The sequence below is a fragment of the Aedes albopictus genome, chromosome 3, assembly GCF_035046485.1.
Source record: "Aedes albopictus strain Foshan chromosome 3, AalbF5, whole genome shotgun sequence".
Classification (NCBI taxonomy): Eukaryota; Metazoa; Arthropoda; class Insecta; order Diptera; family Culicidae; genus Aedes; species Aedes albopictus.
In genome coordinates this window covers 395,336,493-395,357,539 of record NC_085138.1, presented here as the reverse complement: position 1 = coordinate 395,357,539, position 21,047 = coordinate 395,336,493, and the positions used below count along the sequence as shown (strand labels likewise).

General features: G+C 39.5%; 1 protein-coding gene across 1 annotated transcript in view; it reads left to right on the top strand.

Annotated features, from left to right (window-relative positions):
* LOC109410572 (MOXD1 homolog 2-like) overlaps positions 1-21,047 on the top strand; it is a 128,878-nt gene that overhangs the window by 28,950 nt on the left and 78,881 nt on the right. The window contains exon 3 of the mRNA XM_062858227.1: positions 19,935-20,213. Within this exon, the coding sequence (XP_062714211.1) occupies positions 19,935-20,213 (279 nt within the window). The remainder of the gene's footprint in view (positions 1-19,934; positions 20,214-21,047) is intronic.

Genomic DNA, 21,047 nt, shown 5'->3' with positions numbered 1-21,047 from the left:
AACGAATTTTATAAAATTACGAAGGAAAAAATCTGCAGTAATCGCTGGAATAATTTGAAATAATTTCTTAAGAAATGACTGTTACGAATTTTGTAAAATTCTAAAGGAATCTGTTGGAGAAATTTCCGATTATTTTTTTAAACGAATCTCCAGAAGAATTTCTTAAATAATTCCTGGTGGAGTTTCAGAAGCAACCCATAGAATGCTTCCTAATATAACTCTTCTGGAAATTTCTGAAGGAATTCATCAGGCCAAATCTGAAATAAATTTCTTAAAGAATCCACGAAGTAACTTTGGAAGAAAACCACAGACAATTTTTTTGAACTTGGAATCTTTGGAAAATATATGGGGGAATCTCATATGGATTTTTTTAAAAATATCCCTGGAAGACCTTCTGAAGAAATCTCTGTAAGAATTTGTAAAAATCGTTGGATAATTTCTCGGAGGTTCTTTGATTTTCTTGAAGAATCACCTAAAGCCTGTCTGGAGGAATCCATGAATATATCCTGAAAGAATGGGGGATTCTTCCATGAGCTCCTTTTGAAATTATCCCAGGAAATCTATCTGAGATTGCTCTAAGCGTTTCTTCTTGGATTTGTTCAGGAAATCCTTATGAGATTCTTCAGGGAGTTCAGAATTCCTTCAGAAGTTCTTTCCGGGAATCCTCCAGAAAACCCTTCCAGGGTTCTCCAGAAATTCCTTCCGGGATGTGTTCAGAATTCCTGTCAAAATTACTCCAGGAGTTCTTTTAGAAGTTCCTCCAGAAATTTTATTTGGGATTATCCAGAACTTAATTCTAGAATTCCGTTAGGGGTTAACTCAGAGAGCTTATTTTGAGATTATTCTAATGTTATTCAATATCGCTTCAGAAGTTGCCTCTATGGTTCTTGCGAAAGTTTCTCTTGGGGACTCCTGGAAGATTCCCAATAAGATAGTGTCAGAGAATTCCAAAATGACCTTCCGAAGTAATTCTAAAGGGGTCTTCAGGATTTCTGGAAGGAACTTCTGAAGGAATTCCGGAAGGAGTTCCCGGAGGAATTCGTTACGGAATCCCTGGGGGAAGCCTAGGAGAAATTCCTGAAGGAATTTCAGAAAGAGCTGGAGTAATTTCGGAAGGTACTTCTGGAGGAATCCCGGGTGAAATTAAAAAAAAAAAAAAACTGGTGGAATCCTAGCAGAAACTATCGGAGAACCCGTTCAGGAACTTCTGTACGAATACCAGGAGATTCTAGAGAAATCCCGGAAAGATTTCCTGGATGCATCAAAAAAGAGCCCCTGGGGGGAATCCTAACAAGAACTCCTTTAGGAATTGCAAAAGAAACTCCTAGAGAAACCAAAGAAGAACCCAGCATTCCTGGAGGTATTTCAAAAAGAATTCCTAAAGGAATTCCAGAAACAAAACACTCCTGAAGAAGTTTTGGATAAAATTTCCTGAAGGATTCCGGTAGGAATATTTGAACGAATCTTGGAACATCAGTGAATCTCTGAAGGAATTCCTTCAAAAGAAACTTATAGATGTATCCCTGTTAAAATCTTCTGTAGAACTCCCGTTAGGAATTCTAGTTAGATTTCTTGGAGCGAATCAGAAGGAACATCTAGTGTAATTTAAGAAGAAAATCCTGGAGGAAACTCTGAGAGAGAACCCCTGAACTGGAGGAATTCAAGAAGGAACTCCTGAAGCGGTCCTTACAGGAACTCCTGGTTAGCCTCAGAAAATATCCAGGAGTTTCTCTTTTATTTCGATTCGATAATGATCTTTAATTTCGATTTCGATATTACGGTATATGGATATGACGGTCATATGGAAGACACTAAGAAGTTTATTTGTTGATTAATTTCTTGTGATTAGTCAGTCACTCGATGTTATGATCATTTCACTATTGGACAACCATTTCCTCTGTTTCAAACACAATATTGATTATCAGCTTTTTCTCAGCTGCTTCAACTCCATTCCCAGACAGTGAACAGCATCGTGTGGCAGCATACGATTCCAACAGAAAAGCAGAGAGTGCGAGTGATTGATGTCGCAAAAGCTTCGGACGAGTTCACAAAACAACTGTAAAAGAGGAAGATCGAGCGCCTGTTTAGCCCCCCTCCCTTCCTATTCCGGTCTGTTCAACGCTGAATGGACCATCTTCTCATCGAAAGGAAAACTAATCGTCCGAAAGAAAGTTTTTTTCCGTGCCTCCCATTCTGTACCTTCTTTCACAGTCGGCCACTGACACTTTCATTCAATTTCATTGGATCTTAAACGATTTCCAGTTTCGCACGTTTTTCCTCCGAACCGTGTTGATCGTCGTCGTCCTCGCCATCGTCAGCGCCGATGAAGAGGCATCATCTTCAAACAATTTCGCTCAATTGACAATCGATTTTCTCCCCATTTTTCGATTGACTGCTGGCTGGCATCGTCCCACACACGTCTTCTGATGATGATAGCCGTCGTTGTTGTCGTTGTTGTTGTCCGTGATGAGACTTCTGCTTGGTATCGATTTTATTTCAATTCCCATCGTCATCGTTGTTGCCGCCGCCGCCGCCACGAACAGACCACAAAAGTCGTAATCGTTTTCGATGTAGCCTCATTGGTATTTTCCCTTACCAGCCCCCCCCCCTTTTCGAACCAGACAGCGACGTTTTAAAGAGCTACTGCTTTGCAGTCCCAAACAATTTACAACAATTAACAGTACATTCGGACAGTTTAGGGACAAGGGGCCTTGGTACTTGTCCGAGCGTAGTTGAAGAAATGCCGACTTTCCCACCGTCAATAGTTGGTCATTAAAGTACAACCGTCGTCGTCGTCGTCGTCGTACCTACAACAGCCTATAGAAGGGCAACCCAAAAGCTTCCGACGGCGATAGACTCGACTCGGGAGGAACATAGCTTCATGCATTGATGGATGGAAAGGAAATAATGAAGTCTAATAATTAACGCCGCTCGGCTTACTCGCTCTCTCGGTGCACGACCCTCAGCTCATTCCTGGAGCTGAAGCGGCTCAACGACCGTCAAAATACTTACAGAGCTGCGGTCGGTCGGTGGAGTTTGGAGCTTTGTGGAGGTAATGAGATACTGATGACGACCCTGCTGCAGCTGGCGGTTTTACCAGCCAGACAGACAAACGAATAGACAGACAGACTGACGCGGTTGGTTGGACGGATGCGAGGATGGATGACGGGTAGTTAGGGAATGGGCTTATTCTAGCATGGGATAAGTGTTGGTGCTATCAGCAAGGCGGCGGTAGACGTCTTGTGGTATTAGCAGAAGTAGTTGAAGCAGCTTTACAACAAGTGCGAAAATGATTGCGAGAACAAGTAATTGGGTGCTATTCTTGCCTTGTGATTTTCTGGTTATATGTGGTTTTGAAGGAAACTTGTTCGTAAAATGCATTCATTTTTTTAAAACCGTTTTGGGCCTGGACTTTGGGTTGCATTATTACTAGCACTGTGGTCCCAATTATCTGCTTCAGAAGTTTCCAAACTTCCTTTACATATCAAGAAAACTGCTCAAAGGGTATACGAAAAATTATTACCAGAAGAAGCAGAATACCACAAAACTTCTTCAGGCACATAGCACTTCATTTGGAATCTTAGCGTTGGGTTTTGTATTTAAACCTCATATTTACGACGAATATCTATTACAAATATAAAGACTACTGAACTTTGACAAATTTCTAGCTCAAGTTCATACCGGTCATACATTTTTTAGCGAATTCATTGTAATACAATATTGAAAATTTTCCGGTAATATGTTTGGGAGAATTCTTTATAACTTTTTGTTTAGTTCCGCTTTTTTAGCTCACTTATTAATATCTGTCTTTTTGGTGGAATTCTTCAGGGGCCAGTGTCATTGTTGACACAATAACATTTCACGTTGAGTAGCTTTTAAGTGGAACTTCCACTGCGGAAGGTAAATGTTCCGTAACTAGCGCGGTTGCGGTACCACGTTTATGCTGAATACAAAAAAGCGAGATTTTTTCAACGTGTTGTACAAAATACAACAGCGTGAACACACGAGGGTCAAAACTACTTAAAGAAACTGCGTGATAACCTGACGATAGTTTTTTTATGTATTACTCCTTCAGAGATTCCTCTTATTTACAAATTTATTTACAAATTACTCCAGGGTATTTCTCAAAAATCCTCAAAAGATTTTATTGGAAATTCTTCCGAGGGTCCCAAGTAACAATGAATGCTGAACAGTGAGAGTATTAGCTGATCAATAGCTGGTTAATGGTGGCAATGGCTGAACACAATGACAGCTGAATACTGGTCTGAAGTATGGCTTGTTCAACGTCTTTAATCAGCAAAACATAGATGGCTGAATATCAAGTTGAATAGAATATTATTCATCTGGGTAACCAGCTTTAACACATACACCAACATGCAGAATTGATCATCTGTTGTTCAACCTTTATTCAAATAATTTTTGACAGCTGACTCAAGCATAAATTTCATGAAATCCACATCGCTTCTTCAGCCTCAATACATACTTAGTTCAACTTATGTTCTTGACTATTCAGACACGACAAGTAATACTTTTGTTTTCGAGGATATGTATACAGTTTTGTGTGGTGTAAGTGGTACGGTAAGTGATTTATACTTTCGGAGGTCCGAGTTCAATTCCCCGTTTTCCCACAGTTTTATTTATACATTCCTAAACATCTCTTCTGGAAAAAGACGCAGCTAATGGTTAAAATAAGCTCACAACAATGTTTTTATTTTATTTTTACACAATTATAAAAATATAATTGATTACTGATTAAGCGCATATTAAGCCGTAAATCAGCCTCCCACTGAACCTCAAATCAGCTAAAGGTTGAATAAAATCATCAAAATCAGATGTTTAGGAATAAAGGATTGTACTTCTTGTGCTCAGCTTTTGTTCAAATGTTTAAAATAGTTGGAGAAACGTTTGTACAGCATCAAATTGTTACCTGGGATATTCAGAAAATATTCCAAACAGAATACGTGCAATTAATTATATATTTTCTGATCCCGCTCTCTAATGCTTATCCTTTGACAGATAAGCGTATTGCGACTAGAAGACTAGTTCATCAAACTTTCCTCAGTGTCAATCCAGCGGAATTAAAAGATACAACATTGATAATATGAAATTCCTCCAGGTATTTCTGTATTTTTTTTTCCAAGCTTTCACCCAGGAACTCCGTAAACAATTCTTTAAAAAACCAAGGATTCATTCAATTTTTTTTCAAAAATTTCTGTAGGGATTCTTTTAGCAATTTGTCGAAGAATTCGTCCTTAAATTTCTCTGAATGATTTTTATCAATGTTATAAGAAACAGCCCAGAGCATGTTACAAAAACCAGTTTAATAAAAAAACAGTCCAAAACAGTAACATAAAACAGTCAACATACTAACGGTTCAAAAAATATGTCAGAAATTCTTACGAGGTTTAAAAAAAAACAAAAATTCCTCCAGAGTTTTTTTTTAATTCATCCAAGGATTCCTCCTGAAAATAAATAAATCTAATATCTTATCTAATAGCATATTACTTATCGAATATCGTATGTTCACCAATAATTCTTACAGGTTAATTCTATCGAAGATTCCTACAAAAATTTCTCAGAAGATTTTTTTTCAGCAACTTTTCGAAAAGTTTCTTTAGCAATTCCCACCATGTCTTCTTTAGAAATTTTGTCGGAAATTTCTATAATAAATTCTTCTAAGAATTTATTAGAATGTTTTCCAAGAATTTCTTTTGAAATTCATCTAGGAATATCTTTAGAATATTTTCAGGACATTTGACCAGAAGTTTCTTTGCGGATTTTTTGTGAATATATTCCTGCATGTTCCCCAGTATTTCCTTCGTGGATTTCTTTAAAAATCCTCTACAGATTCTTAAGAAACTTGTCTACTATTTTTTGTCTGAAGAATCTCCCACAAAGTTCTTTAGAAATCTCTTCAGCGATTTCTAAAAAAAAAATCTTCCAGGAATTCTTTTATATATTCTTCAATAAGTTCTTATAGGAACCTTTTAGTAATTCTCTAGGAATTCCTTCAAATATTCTTTCAGAGATTCCTTTACAACATATTCTATAGATTGCTTCAGTGTCCAAAGCCTCTTATAGAAGTTATTGAAGAGATTCCTGCATGAAATATCTCCGGATATCTTCAAAGGATTTATGAAGAAATTCTTCCAGGGATTCCTTCAGAAATTCTTCTTGCAGTTCTTCCACAAATTTCTTCGAGATCTCATTTGAAAAACCTTTAATAGATTGCTTTATAAATTCAGCTATTCAATAGAAAAACGATATAGTGAAACTCCGATTGTCGTGAAACTTGGTGGGTTCGTGGTTCTTCGAAAATAATTAGACCCGTATTTTTTTACTTCGTGATTAGGGTGACCAATTTTCAGATAGGGTGGTCCTAAAAATCAAGGTTTTTAAAAACTTAAATGTTTCAGAAAAATATAACTGTTGAACCAGTTGACCGGTTTTAAACTTCTTTTTTTTTTTGCTTGAAAGCTATTGAATTCTAATTTTCTGGAAAAAATACGTTGAATGGGCCAAATTACGTTTTTGTGTAAACCATATGCAAATATATTAGTTTTTTTCACGTTTTCATGGTCTCGGAACCAAAGAGGTACTCTGATTTTATATTTTTAACGGAAAACTCAGGAAATTTGACGTAACATATAAAAAAAATCAAAGATGTATGTTATTTAGTTTTGGAGATATGATTTTTGAAAATAGAAGGCCAAACTTTCCCATACAAAATATTTTTTTTAATTTGATTATTTTTTGAATCCTTATACATGTATGGATACCAAAAAGACCAGAAATCACTCAAAAAAGCAATACAAGGCATAGTTTTACGAGAATTTGCAATTTTAGAGCAGCTAGTATCAAATTATATGACTCTCTATATTCAAAAAATCATATCTAAAAAAACTAAAAATCAAAGTTTTCTGATTTTTTAATATGTTACGCCAAATTTCCTGAGTTTTCTGATAAAAATGTAAAACCAGGGTACCCCTACGTGAAAAAAAACCTAAAATATATTCGCATTTTTTTTGCACAAAACATTATTTAGCCCATTCACCGATTTTTTCCTGAAAACTAGAATTCAATAGCTTTTAAACAAAAAAAAAAGTTTAAAATCGGTTTACTGGTTCAAAAGTTTTTTTTTTAAATTTTTAATTTATAGGGTGGTTCTGGTTTTAAGAACCACCCTATCTGAAAATTGGTCACCCTAATGACGAAATAAAAAAAATACGGGTCTAATTATTTTCGAGAACTATGAACCCACCAAGTTTCACGACAATCAGAGTTGCACTATAGACTAAGGATTCCTTTAGAAAACTTTCTGTGAACTCTATACAAAATCGCCTAACGGATTCTTTTACAAATTCTACTAGGCATTTCTTTCTAAAATTCAGGTAAGGATTGTTTTGGTAAATCTTATAATAATATAGTTAAAAATTGTGCCTCAGGATTCCTTCAAAAATATCTCCATGAATTCTCTCATAACTTTTTTTTCCAATAATTCCTCCAAGAACTCTTCCGGAAAGCCCTTGATCCGTTTCTTCATAACTTCTCCCAGGTATTCCATATAGATTTCCACAGGTATTTTTCACATACTCTTTCGAAGACTGCTGCAGAAGTTTCTCCGAGGATTCCATCTGGGTTTCAATTAGATATGTCCGAAGGAATATATCTAGAAATTTCTTCTGGGGTTCACCTACCCATTTTTTGCATGATTTCTTTCAGTGATTCAAGCAGAAATGCTTCCAAAAAGAAATACATCCCCAAGATGCTCCTCTATTTATGAACTTCGAAATTTTCCAGGATTTCCTTCAAGGATACCATTAGGAATTTCTCCTCGGATTCAATCACGAATGAATTGAGAAATAATTCATGAAATGTTTTCTAGAAACTATAACCTTGAAACTATAAACTATAATTTTGAAGTTGCTAAGGAGATTCGTCAAGGATAATTTATGGAAGTTTTCCATTTGTTTCTCCAAATATTTATTCAGGAGTTGTTCCAGAAACACTTTTAGAAAATCGTCTAGGAAATTTCTATATTGAAGAATTTCTTCAAGAACCCTTCTAAACATATTTCATGAGATTTTGTTAGGAATTCTACCAGGAGTTTTCCTAAAAGTTTTTTGACATTATCCTCCATACATTTCTTCATTCTTTGATTTATTCCGGAATTTTCCTTGGATTCAATCAGATGTTCTTCGTGGGACTGTTTATGAAATTTCCTAAAGGACTTGTTCAGTATTACATGGAATTCGTCAAGCATTTCAGCAGAGAAATTCATCGAAGATTTTTTACAGATATTCATAAAGGGATTCCTTATCAATTCTTTCAGAAATTCTCTCAGATATTTTCTCAGTGTGAATTGACCTAGATATTTTTTAAAGTATTTAACGGCATAACCTGATTTACAGCTCAATTGTATTTGTAACAATTAAAGTTTTTTTTGGTGAAGACATCCCCCCCCTTTCTGCGCACGGGACTGGTGTACTTCCACTGTTAGTAGCTGAGAGCTTACTTTTCCAATGACTATTTTGCATGTGTATATCGTGTGGTAGGCACGAAGTTACTCTATACTCAAGGAAATCCAGGAAATTTCCATTACGAAAAGTTCCTAGACCACCCGGGGATTGAACCCGTCACCCTTCTCAGCATGTGGTCATGCTGAATACCTACGTGTTTACCGTTGGGTGACCAACTTGGGTCTGTATGTGCCCGTAAGCCACTGCCATGCCACTGAAAATCCAACTCATTGAAGATTCAGAAGTAATCCAAATTCAAAAACAATCCTGTCTTAATCGAAATTTGCTTTAAGCAGTTCTTTCACCTCCATTCTGCTAAGTGGCATTGGGCCAAATGACATTCAAACAAACGATCTGCTACTGTTTCAACTTATCCTCTCAGCAAGTCCAAGCACTCCCAAACAACAAACTATCGTACGAAGTGAACACAACAATGCACTACAGCCAGTATCCCCCATCGCGTCCTTCGCTTATTCGTTTTCCGGCTTATCCGATTCGCTCCGGAAAGAAGCCATCCACTGCAGCAACCTCACATAAACAAAAGATGATTCGGTCAGCGATTTCTGATTCCCGGCTCAGAGGAAGCAACGGGCAAAAAGTTTCAATCGACGGAGTCCTTCCAACTGCCCCCTCCTCGCTTGGGTTGTGCATTGCTGACTGCTGACTGCAGTCTTATCTCGTTCCAATCCCAAACCCATCGTGTCCTCCAGCTCCAGCAATGGCCAATGTCGGCCATCGGTAGACAGAACAGTCAATTCCCGGTCGTCCAAAGACTTAAGCCCCGAGAAGGATTGCCGGCCAGGCGACAGGGGCAAAATCATACACACAGCTACAATGTCATAATTTTTCACTTAGCCTTCAGTCTGAGCTGCTCGGCTGAGCCCTCCCAACCCTGGGAGATAAACGGCGGAGATTGGTCTCAGCTAGGAGCGGGTCCAATCGGTTTAGGGAGAGACGATGAAGACGACGACGATACGATAAAGTTCTTCGTTTTGTGTGCGAACAAACGGTTTAGCGCACAATTTTATGTTGTTCATTTTTTTGCCATCATTTGGACGCGCTCCGATCCACTTTGCTTGGATGAGGTTGAGTAGAGAAGGGTCGGTCGGTCGGTCGGTCAGAAAGGATATTCGAGTAGCGAGAAAGGACTCATGAAATATAAAACAAGTGCCTGCCCCCGGTTGGTGGGAGAGCTCGGTCATGCGAGCAGACGGCGAAGTTTTGAGAGGTTCTAACAAGCAAATCTTGCAGAAAGTTGATGATGTTAATAGTTTCTTTCGTTGAGAGGGTTTCTTGTTGCGCCATCCGTGTTGGGTACTGTGTGTATGTGTGGTAACCCATGGTTTCGACATATAATGATTGCATTTTTATGATCGAACTTCAGTTTGGATGAACGCAGTTTAAAGTTCATCTAACATCTGAGTGCACGGAAGTTGTTCCAATATTATAAACATATTTCGAAGGGTAAATTTACTCTTACCCTATTAGGCTCTGATTGTAATATTTTTGCTGCATACAGTGTGAATCATTATCAGCAAAAGCCAAGGAGTAATGTTCAGTCTGTGCAGCCTCTGGTTGAAGACGGTGTAGTATCTTTTTTTTTAACCGAAATCATCCAAAGTTTGCACAGTTTCTCCTTATTAAGGGTGATACGGTCAAAATTTGGTCACACAATTTTCTTCATAACTTTAGACTGCGTACACCAAAACAGCTGATTTTTGGACCAGTAATGCTACATTATATGTAGCTTATACCATAAAATTTTCATCAAAATCGATTGAGTATTGGTTGATATATATACAAAACCATCGACCTACCTTTTTAAAAATTTGTACAAAGGCGCTCCATAGTAAATTTTCGGAAATTTAAGGTCAATAAAGCACAATTTTGATTATAGAACTACCAATACTGCTCCGATTTTTATCAAAATGTTACAGTATAGTACTATTATGAAAATACGTTCTTAGTAGAATTTTGAGCCATTTTGTATGAATACTTTCAAGGTTGTAGCAGTTTGAATATGAAAAAAACTGACCGGGAGCCACCTAAGCAAATATAACTTTGTAACGGTTGGATCAAATTGAATGAAATTTTTACGCAACATTTTGATATGCATACTTCACATACAGAAAAATTTTCATTGAAATCGGTTAAGTATCTCTGGCTCTATAAATAAAACAGTAAAAATGTATGAATCCTCTTTGCACATAATTTTAAAATTGCAGATCTCAGGGTTCAACAATATCTCCGCAAATACTAGACAGATTTTGATGAAAATTTTATGGTACAAGCTACATATAATGTACCATTACTGATCCAAAAATCAGCTGTTTTAGTGTACGCAATCTAAAGTTATGAAAAAAAATGTGTGACCAAAATTTGACTCGACTTGACAAAATTTGACAAAATTTTACCACCAAATATAACTTTGTAACGGCTGGATCAAATTAAATGAAATTTTTACACAACATTTTGATATGTATACTTTACACACAGAATAATTTTCATTGAAATTGGTTCAGTATTTCTGGCTCTATAAAAAAAGAGTAAAAATGTGTTCTTATTTTTTAATCCTCTTTGTACAAAATTTTAAAATTGCAGTTTTCAGGATTCACAATATCTCCGCAAATACTAAACCGATTTTGATGCAAATTTAATGGTATAAGCTACATATAATGTACCAATACTGGTCCAAAAATCAGCTGTTTTGGTGTACGCAGTCTCAAGTTATGAAACAAATTGTGTGACCAAATTTTGACCGTATCACCCTTTATTATTCACATCAATGTTATTGGGCAGTTGACAGTGAGGTTCCTGTCGATATGGAATAAACTTAGTTAACAGTTCGCAAAAGATGTTGTACAATCACATGCTAAAATCTAAAATTATGGTACAATTTATGGTATAAATTATGTATCGCAAACTGGAAAAATTAATGATTATACATTATCGGATCATCTTAATGTTCGTCAATAGGTTCCAAGAATGGTTGTGAGTGAAACATAAGCCTGGAGCTGGGTGAAAAGCAGGCACGATGCGCGTAAACAAATCAGAGAGCGCTAATTATTTGTTTCAAGCGGGATGCGAACATGCCCACAGGGAGGGCGTCAATCGAAAATGTCGTAAATTTTACCAAAACGCATCCTAAATTTGAACCGATACCAAAAATTTGTAATAAATATATGTACTAAACTACTGTTAAAATTTGGTTTCATTTCGATAGTTGTAGACAATTTGCGAATCTGTTAAAGGTAGGGTGGCACATTAAATAACGACCCACCATTTACATCACAATAGTCAGTTTGTGGCTGCCGCTCTCCATCCTCATCCAGATGTTTAACCAGCTCACGTTCTACCTAGTCCACCCACCTTGCCTACTGCGCTCCTCGTCTTTTTGTACGAACCAATTTTTCAAGGTTATTTTCCGGCATTCTTGAAACATGCCCTGCCCATCGTATCCTTCCGGCTTTGGCAACCTTCTGGATGCTGAAGGTACCGTAGAGCGCTAGGTTCATCCTTCGCCGACACACACTGGTATCCTGTACACCGCCGAAGATTGCACAAGTCGCTCGGCTTTTTTGACCATCGTTTTTTTTTTCTCTAAAGCTCATTATAGTAGGTACGAATCGCCCTGATGATTTGACGGATAGGGTAAACAGGTATAATATGCCCCCCTTAAGCAGAAATGGCAATATATCTAAAATAAGCGCCTTATTCCATCTTTTGTCCACTGCAAATCGTTGTTCCTAAAGTCAGTGAAGTGTTGCATGAGAACTACTTGCAAGGATCGACTGAAATTCTTAACTTTGAACTTTTAGTGGCTACGCAGTCTTTATACTTAAAACGGGTTTATTATCTACCCAACGTTTCGGCACCACCCCTAAGTGCCGAAACGTTGGGTAGATAATAAACCCGTTTTAAGTATAAAGACTGCGTAGCCACTAAAAGTTCAAAGTTGCATGAGAACTTTGCCTTTGGAGGGACGGCTATGGATGCTTTGAAACGTTTTTCGAAAACGTTCCAAAATTTACCTTATCAAAACAAACGGGGCAATACGCCCCATCAAAAGAAAAACGTCCAGCCCCGTGATAAAACTGTAACAGGAGATATTTCCACCACATGCTTATCCTAGGAGGGTCTTTTGACAAATGTTTAACTGCATAAAAGTTGCAAAAGCGAACAGAACTAGCTTCGTTTACAATGAAGTCAGCTTACAAGAGGTAAAATATTACGCCAAAAGTCTCGATTTCAAACTTTTTGATATTTTTATTGCTTTTCTGTACCAATCAACTAACGAACCAGCTTGATGGCAATTATTCTTCAATATTTAAGATCTCTAATCGATCACGTATGCGAAAAGCGCTTGAATCGCTAGAAAATGAAGGGGGGCGTTTTGCTCCGGTGGGGCGTACCTAGGTAGGTTACCCTACCTGAATATTGAGGGATCCAGTCGTGTTCGGTTCCGCCTACCAAAGTGTGCTTTCTTTATGGTAAACCAGTCCGACCTTTGTTGTTTCGTGTTTCAGACGGGTGTGTACAGCTCTGCCACCGTTCCAAATGTGTTAATAATAAGTCCGTCTCGACAAATTGACCAAATTTCGTAAACATCTTACTCCAGCTGTTAAACCCGACTCGTCGCATCACACCTTCCAGAGCGATGTTGAACAGAAGGTATGAGAGTCCGTCTTCTGTCGCTCTTTTGTACACTGTTCATCCACAGACAAACAGACGTAACACTGCGAACATTTTTCGATTCAAATCATAGTCATGGAATCATGTTCGCCCAATGTTAAAAAGACTGAGTTTGGCCAAACATCAACTAGGTGGCGATCGTGGGCAAACGTCAAACTCGAACAAAAATGATGCAGGTGGCACAGATGGTCAGTTGGCCAACTATCAAATTTTGAAATTGACCATTAAATCAGTGTACCTTACCTTACCGATCAGGCTAAGGCCGGGGTGACCTCTGCTGTACATAGTAGCCGTCTCCATTCCACTCGGTTCATGGAAATTTGTCTCCAGTTCGGCAGTCTGCGTAGGGTCCCGGTCGGATGACTCTCGAGAACCATCAAGCTACTTTGGTAAATACAATGGATTATTTAACACTACTTAACGTAATGGCAAAAGCTATAATATAAGTGTAGACCTGAAGAAATGGTCTCCGAAGTAGTTTGGTTGATCTGGAATATCTCACAACTATCTTGGAATGACTCATGAAATGCCATGGGGATTACAGGTTGCAATTGGATGTGTAATCCCGAGCAGGAACGAATAACTGACACATAACTACAGCATTCCAAAGTCAGGTATCATACCAAGATGAGGTATTGGTCGGTTCCCGAGCAGGAGAAAATAGCTGAAGAATAACTAACTCAGGTATGGAAAACCGAATACCTACAACCTGAATGAGGTATTAAGTAGCCTTGCATAAGAGGTAAAATACCAAAAATAATAACTTGTGTGTATTCTGTGCATAACACGTGAATAATAACGTCAGGTATGGCAATACCTAAATAATAACAGGCGATTCTTCCATAGAAATAGTGATTTTTCCATAATTGAATAATACCTCAAGCAGTCCTCAACACCAAAACAATAACTCGTCGAGGTATTTTATAAATACCTAGACAATACCAAAATAAGTTATTTTCAATACCTGGGTAACCGACCAATACCTCGTCTTGGTATGATACCTGATGTTGGTATGCTGCAGTTATGTGTTAGTTATTTGTTCCTGCTCGGGTTAACCTGGTATTGAAAATAACTAATTTTGGTATTGTGTAGGTATTTATAAAATACCTCAACGAGTTGTTGGTTTGGCGTCGAGGACTGCTTGAGGTATTATTTAGTTATGGGAAAATCACTATTTGTATGGAACTATCGCCGATTATTATTTAGGTATTGCCATACCTGATGTCATTATTCACGTGTTATGCACGGAGTACACACCAGTTATTATTTTAGGTATTTTACCTCTTATGCAGGACTACTTAATAGCTCATTGAGGTTATAGGTATTCGGTTTTCCATACCTGAGTTTGGTATTCTTCAGCTATTTTCTCCTGCTCGGGATGTTACAGTTCATTGTAAGAGCAACTACTGTTACAGTAAAGAGCTAAACTTCAAGACATGTTCGACGACCCTTAATGTCATAAGGGTTCATAATGATATAAAGTAGATCTTAGGTTGATTCAGTAATCGCGATTGATTATTCAACGTTACTCAGTATAACAGATATGGCTACTAGAGTGGGTCATCGTTTATATTGAAAAATGAAAAATTCAATGGTATCCCATCAGATCAAAGCTTTTTTGATCCCATTTCAGGGCCCAAATAAGTGTGCAAAATTTGGGCACGATCGGTTAGGTCTACGTTTTGCGCATCGCGTTTGAAGTTTGTATGGGGTTTGACATGGTAACACACATTTTTGCATTTCTCTCATAACAAGCTCGAATTTTTCTAAAACCATGTAACCGATAAAGTTAAAACATAGCTTGGGGTGTCCTGAAAAACTTTGTCGAAGTCCGCGAAGTGATCTGATGCATATGAAAAAAGTTATAGCGTTGGCATTGCATGGCGAAACAGCATGATTGTGTTGGTATTGTTATTCCTTTACATGTTAAAACATAAACACATGCATGCGGTTCGTTGGTTATAACTATTTCCACAAGCATCGGATCGCTTTGCGGTCTTCAACAAAGTTTTTCAGAACATCCTAGGCTATCATTTTACAGTATCGGTTAAAAAGTTTCAGACAAACTTTTTCAACTTATGAAAAAAATGCAAAAAAGTATGTTTTCCCATACAAAATCCCATACAAATTTCAATTTCAATGCGCAAAGTGTAGACGCAACCAATCGTGCTCAAATTTTGCACAGATACTCAGGACCCAAAACGGAACCAAAAAAGCTTGGATCTGAGAAAACGGCTCCGATGACCCACCCTGCTACTGTTACGAGTGTACACCTGAAAGTATGAACTCCAAGGTAATTTGGCTGAGCTAGAATATCCCAATAGTATCTCTAAATTACATTTGAGATTTCAAGAGCTTCACGGATCCCAGCAGATTGTGCAAAGCTATTATTATTGGCGACAACACATAACATTATTTTTGTAGATTTGAAGGGCTTTACTACATGACATTTTGGAACACCTAGAAAATCCCAGAATACAAAACAAAACATTTGTGATATTCTTGACGAAAGTTAAAAGAATACATAAGAAACAAACGTAATCCATATCCAAATTGAGCTTTTCGAACAACTGGTATGCCAATTATTTCGTTTATCCAAACTTCATGGTGTTCAGGATGTTCTAGGTTGTTAGTTTGTTTAGTCTCAAATACAAATATTCCTTTTTTCCTTAATAAACAACTCAATTTGTCACAACTTTGCCGAAGACAGTTTTCTGTTTTATTGAATGTGTGATTTTATACAGCCATTTGTATGTTGGGGCCATATATGGACCCCTCTGGCTTTAAAGGGTTAAAGCGTTTCAGGGCGTTTGAGAGTATTTTTAGAGGGCTTCGGAGGTTCTCAGACTAGTTTCGCAGGGTTTAAGAGGCGTTCCAAAGTGTCTCAAGGCGTTTCGAGACGTTTCAGAACGTTTCAGGAGATTCCAAAGGGGTTTTAAGAGGCATCATTGGCTTTCAGGTGAGTTTCACATGGATTGCATGGGGTTTCAAGGCGTTTCAAGGAATTTCGAGAGGTTTCAGAGAGGTTTTATAGGGCTTCAGAGGCTCTCAGGTGAGTTTCCTGGAGGTTTCATGAGAAATTTCAGAGGCGTTTCAAGTCGTTTCGATGCGTTTCAGAACGTTTCTGAGGCGTTTCAGGAGGTTTCCGTGGGTTTTAGGGTGCTTTACAGACCCTCAAGTGATTTTTTACGGATATATCATGGGGGTTTCAATACGTTTCAAGGCGTTTCAATGAGATTTAACAGCCCTTCAGAGGCTCTCAGATATATTTCACAGAGATTTCATGGGGAGATTCAGAGGAGTTTCAGAAGGGTTTCAAGGCGTTTTGGGCGTTTCGGGTGGTTTCAGAGGGGTTTCAGGAGCCTACGGAAGCTCTCAGGTGAATTCCACGGAGAATTTCATGGGCGTTCCAGGGGCAATTCAAATTCCAATTAGATAGTGTTACCTTCATGGAGGACCCTAAATAGATATTAGTGGTGATACATAAATTATGTCTAGTCTAGTCTAGTCTAGTCTACACATACACAGCCATTCATTGAAAGAATCCTGGAAAATGTTAGAATCGACTACTTCTACCATTTTTCTTGTCATTATTAATGCTTGCAGTACATCAAGAATGCATTACAAGCATTAAAGCGGCCAGGCCTACTGTGCAGCGTTGTTGATTCTACAATAAAACCATTAAGGCGGGGACATCTCGTACCAACCGCTCAGTTTTACAGAGAAAGCTAACTACGTGAAAAATCGGTGGGGGTGACGTTGCTAAGAAGGTTAATGTCACCCCTTAGTCCTTGGAATCCTGGGATGGAACACAGGTATTTGGTCCATGTCCTGGCCCTTGTGCCTAGGTTTAAGCGCCTTTGCTCGCTCTCTGAAATGAAACAAGACACTGATTTCTAAAAGTTGATGAGCTGTGACGTAACAAAAACAAGTTCCTCAAGAAGTTCCGAAAGAAGAGGAAAGAAAAGAGAATAATATGAAGCCTGAAACGATCTCACCAATTCGCCAGAAAACTCCGTGGAAAATCGCCAAATGCAACATTGTCCTTCAGAAAGCTTTTCAGTACAGTAACGCACGCAGCATGCCTTTCCCTACTCTGTTTTTCCCTCGGTTTTCCCCCACAGGGCTTCTTATTCCCTTTCCAAGGCAGCACAAACTAACAAAATCGAGAACACCAGCTGGACTCCGAAAACACTTTCACGACTAGTTGCTATAGGTTCGCGGCGTCTGCGTAATGGATCTGTATCCTGGGCGGACACGATTCGCGTTCCTTGCACTGGAATGCGCCACACTCGCGGCGGCCACTGGACCACGAACTGTTTTTCCATTTCTTTTCCGCAGCTTGAATCCACCCGCGGCACAAACTTTAGGACGTAAAATGCTTCACTTTACACGGCTTTCCTTAAACCTCGGATCCCAATTGTTGCGATATTCACTAAACTCGTGAAAGATTTTCACCCGAATCACTTTCCGGATGGCGTAGCGCAATCGTTAGTTCATTTTTCGCTGTTCGAATTGGAGGTAATGCGGAATCAAAAAAAAAAGCAAATGCAAAAAGCACCTCTAGGGGTGATACATAAATTATGTCACGCAAAAATCGACCATTTTCAACCCCCCCTCCCCCATATGTCACACTTTTTGTATGAGATCTTAAATTTTTTTTGTATGGGTCGTCACGTTATGCAAAACCCCCCTCCCCCCTAAAAGCGTGACGTAATTTGTGCATGACCCCCTACTTAAATGGGTTCTTCTCTACCTAAATGAAAGTTTGGGTGTGGATCGATGAAAAAGCGGATGCTCCCCAAAAAGTTGTGAGATCTGCAGTACCGAAATTCCAAACGCAATTCCATTTTTTACACTAAAGTATTTTCCGTTGGTCTTGGTTCGTATTAGGGAACGTCCATAAATTACGTCACGCAAAAATCGAGCTTTTCCACCCCCCCCCCCCTCCCCCCTATGTCACACTTTTTGTATGGGACCTCTGAAATTTTTGTACACGCTTTGCTGAACCAACCACCCCCCCCCCCCCTTCAAAGCGTGACGTAATTTATGGACGTTCCCTTACTAGCTTTCCATTGCAATTAATTTTTAAGGCTTTTCGGAGGATCATGATGCCATTGAGCTTAGGTACTTTGACATTGATCAGCCTTCCCTAACATAGAAAACAGACGCCCTGTCTGTCTACGACCAAAGTCCCCACAGTGATTAGCTATCCGATCTCCCGAAGTTTGCTCGGCACCCGGCCTGTACCACGGGTAGGTAGAGTCCACTAACAAATTATTCAAATCGAAAGTACATTATTACCTTCACAAAAGAATTATCGCCCAACTTTCTCCATCAAGCTCACAATGATCTCTGCAAAGATCTACTCTTAAAGCCTATATAACTGTAAAAACCATCTTCGTCGCATTCACATCGTCATTATCAAGCTCATCATCATCAAAGTCAGTCGCCATCGTCGTTGTCATGATAATAAACATTAGAATCAGCAGCCCGTCCGTCCGCGTGTTGTGTTATTAACTGCATACGCGTGTGCGAAGCGAGCCCATCATTCGCTCGTCTCAGCCTCGATTTGTCCCATACATACGGTAGTAGACCCATGAACATGAATAGAATCGTCGTCCCATGCGACGAAAGCAAAGCAAAACTCCCATATGACCGACTGGATGGAAAGTTGTTCCGCCAGCGAAAGGCACTAATTAAAAGCTATAAAGTGGTAATTTCACGACGGCGCATTCCTACAGCAGCAGTGCTACGTTGCGTTCCAAAGAGTCTACTGTCCCCGGGATGATTATCTTTCAATCAGCACTGAATATAGCGATTCTTTTGCCCATCATCGCAACCCTGTATGCACTTGCCACTCGCTACATACATATCATGAACCAGAAAAAGTCTGATGAAGAAGCTCATCGCCTCTCCAGTTGTAATTACAACCGCCGCTCGTCGCCTCCACACCGCATCCATCGGCAGCTTCATCCACGTCGTCAACAAGTTCGCACAGCTATTTGGTCCACATAAATTCCGAAAGCTAAACAAACCCATCATGCTTACTAGACGATTGCGAGGCGAAGGGCGAGGGGTCGGATCGAAGGAAGAAAGATGAGTCTGGTCTAATCACGCGTTGTAATCATCATGGGTCGAGGGAAAACCGTCTCAATGGTTCTTTGCGCAGGTCTATGCATAGTGCATACCGCGCGTGCATCGGGGTACCGAGTAAACATCGCGAGTCTTTCATTGCTGCTGAGTAGCGCATATCCCACGCATCGTCTACCTACTGGATATAGCGATGTGGTTGGATCAACTCGCGAAGATGTTTACGAGACCGTAGCAGCAAGCGTAGCAGCGATAATAGCCGATGTGTGCAACTGGAATGAGGTCCTAATGGGACGGCGGGAAATGAAATTGAATGGGTATAGGTCGACGTTTTGAGGTGAAAGAAAGTGAAAATGCGTGGTGATGATGGCGTCTGTGACGTAGAAGAATGTACTACAGAAGCAGTAGTCGCTATTTTGACTTTCACAAGTAATCTCAGTTGAAGTTTCAAACAATTTCCGGTGCACAAGTCGTAGCCAAGCAAATCATCAATCATAGAGATTTGGACTACGTGCATCGTTGAACATTCCTTTCCATCTTGTGTAGTTCATTGCTTAGAAACTCTGTATTATTTTCAACCAATGAATAGGTTACTAAAATACGTTTTTATTCTCCTCTCCACCATTCCAGAACGACACCATGCGGGTGATCTACATGTACCACGACGAGGAGCCCCGCGGGTCCCAGTACGCCCCCGGCAGCCTGCCGGATCCAGCCGAGGCGTTCAAGCAGGCACGTTCCCTCTTCCTGACGCAACGGGTCAATCAGTCGCCAATCAAGCTCGACGCCCGGATGAAGATCATGGAGCTGCGCAATCAGGACGTGGAGTTGCCCTCCGAGGGCTACACCCTGCACTGGTGCAAGGTGTTCAAGCTGAGCGACATCAATCGCAAACATCATCTGATTAGGGTAAGTGTAGGCCTGTAGGGGTTGTCGTCGAATTCTTCTTTTCTTTTCCTCTCAAATGGCAGCAGCTAACATCGGCGGAGCAAAGACGCTGATAACGAATTTTCGCGCTTGTTCGTGTGTGAAAGCGCGCGCTCCCCCCGGCGAAAACATTCTGCCGATTCTGATTGTGATTGCGATTGTTTTGCGACAGTTGGGGGGAGAGAAAATGGTTTTTCTTTGTTTTTCCTCGCGTGAATTACGACTTTCGAAATTCGGAGCTAAGTTTGCCCGAAGGCATACAGAGAGAGAGATAGAGAGTCAAACATGCGTGTCTTGACTCACGTGCAGACGCGCTTTTCTCCTGAGGAGATAAGGACGGAAGTACAAGACGTTGCAGACAACGACGACGACGACGCTTTTTTCTTTCTTGGTGACACGTAGACAATTGGATTTTTCTCGTATCTGCGTGTTTGCACGGTTGACGTTCTTTGCCTGTGGGGATCTTCCAATCAGCGCGGAGCTATTTGTCGGCGTAAGGGGGTGCAGATTGGAGGTTCTCTGGAAGTGATTTGGGATGACAGTTACCGGCTTATTGGAGTCACTTGAGGGAAATGATGGTAATTAAATAAAAATGCTAGCTGGAGGGGATTGGTATTAGGATTCAATATGCGATAAACAGAGGAGTTACGACGACCACTGCTGTTATTGTTCATGGCTGTCATATTACGACGAGCAACTGTCGCCCTTTCCCTGTCGCCAGATGTAACTATTTCCATCCTGATATACCAAAGTGCAAATTCTATTAAAACTATCCTCGAAGGTACACAGATGGACTTCTTCTTCTTCTTGCCGTAA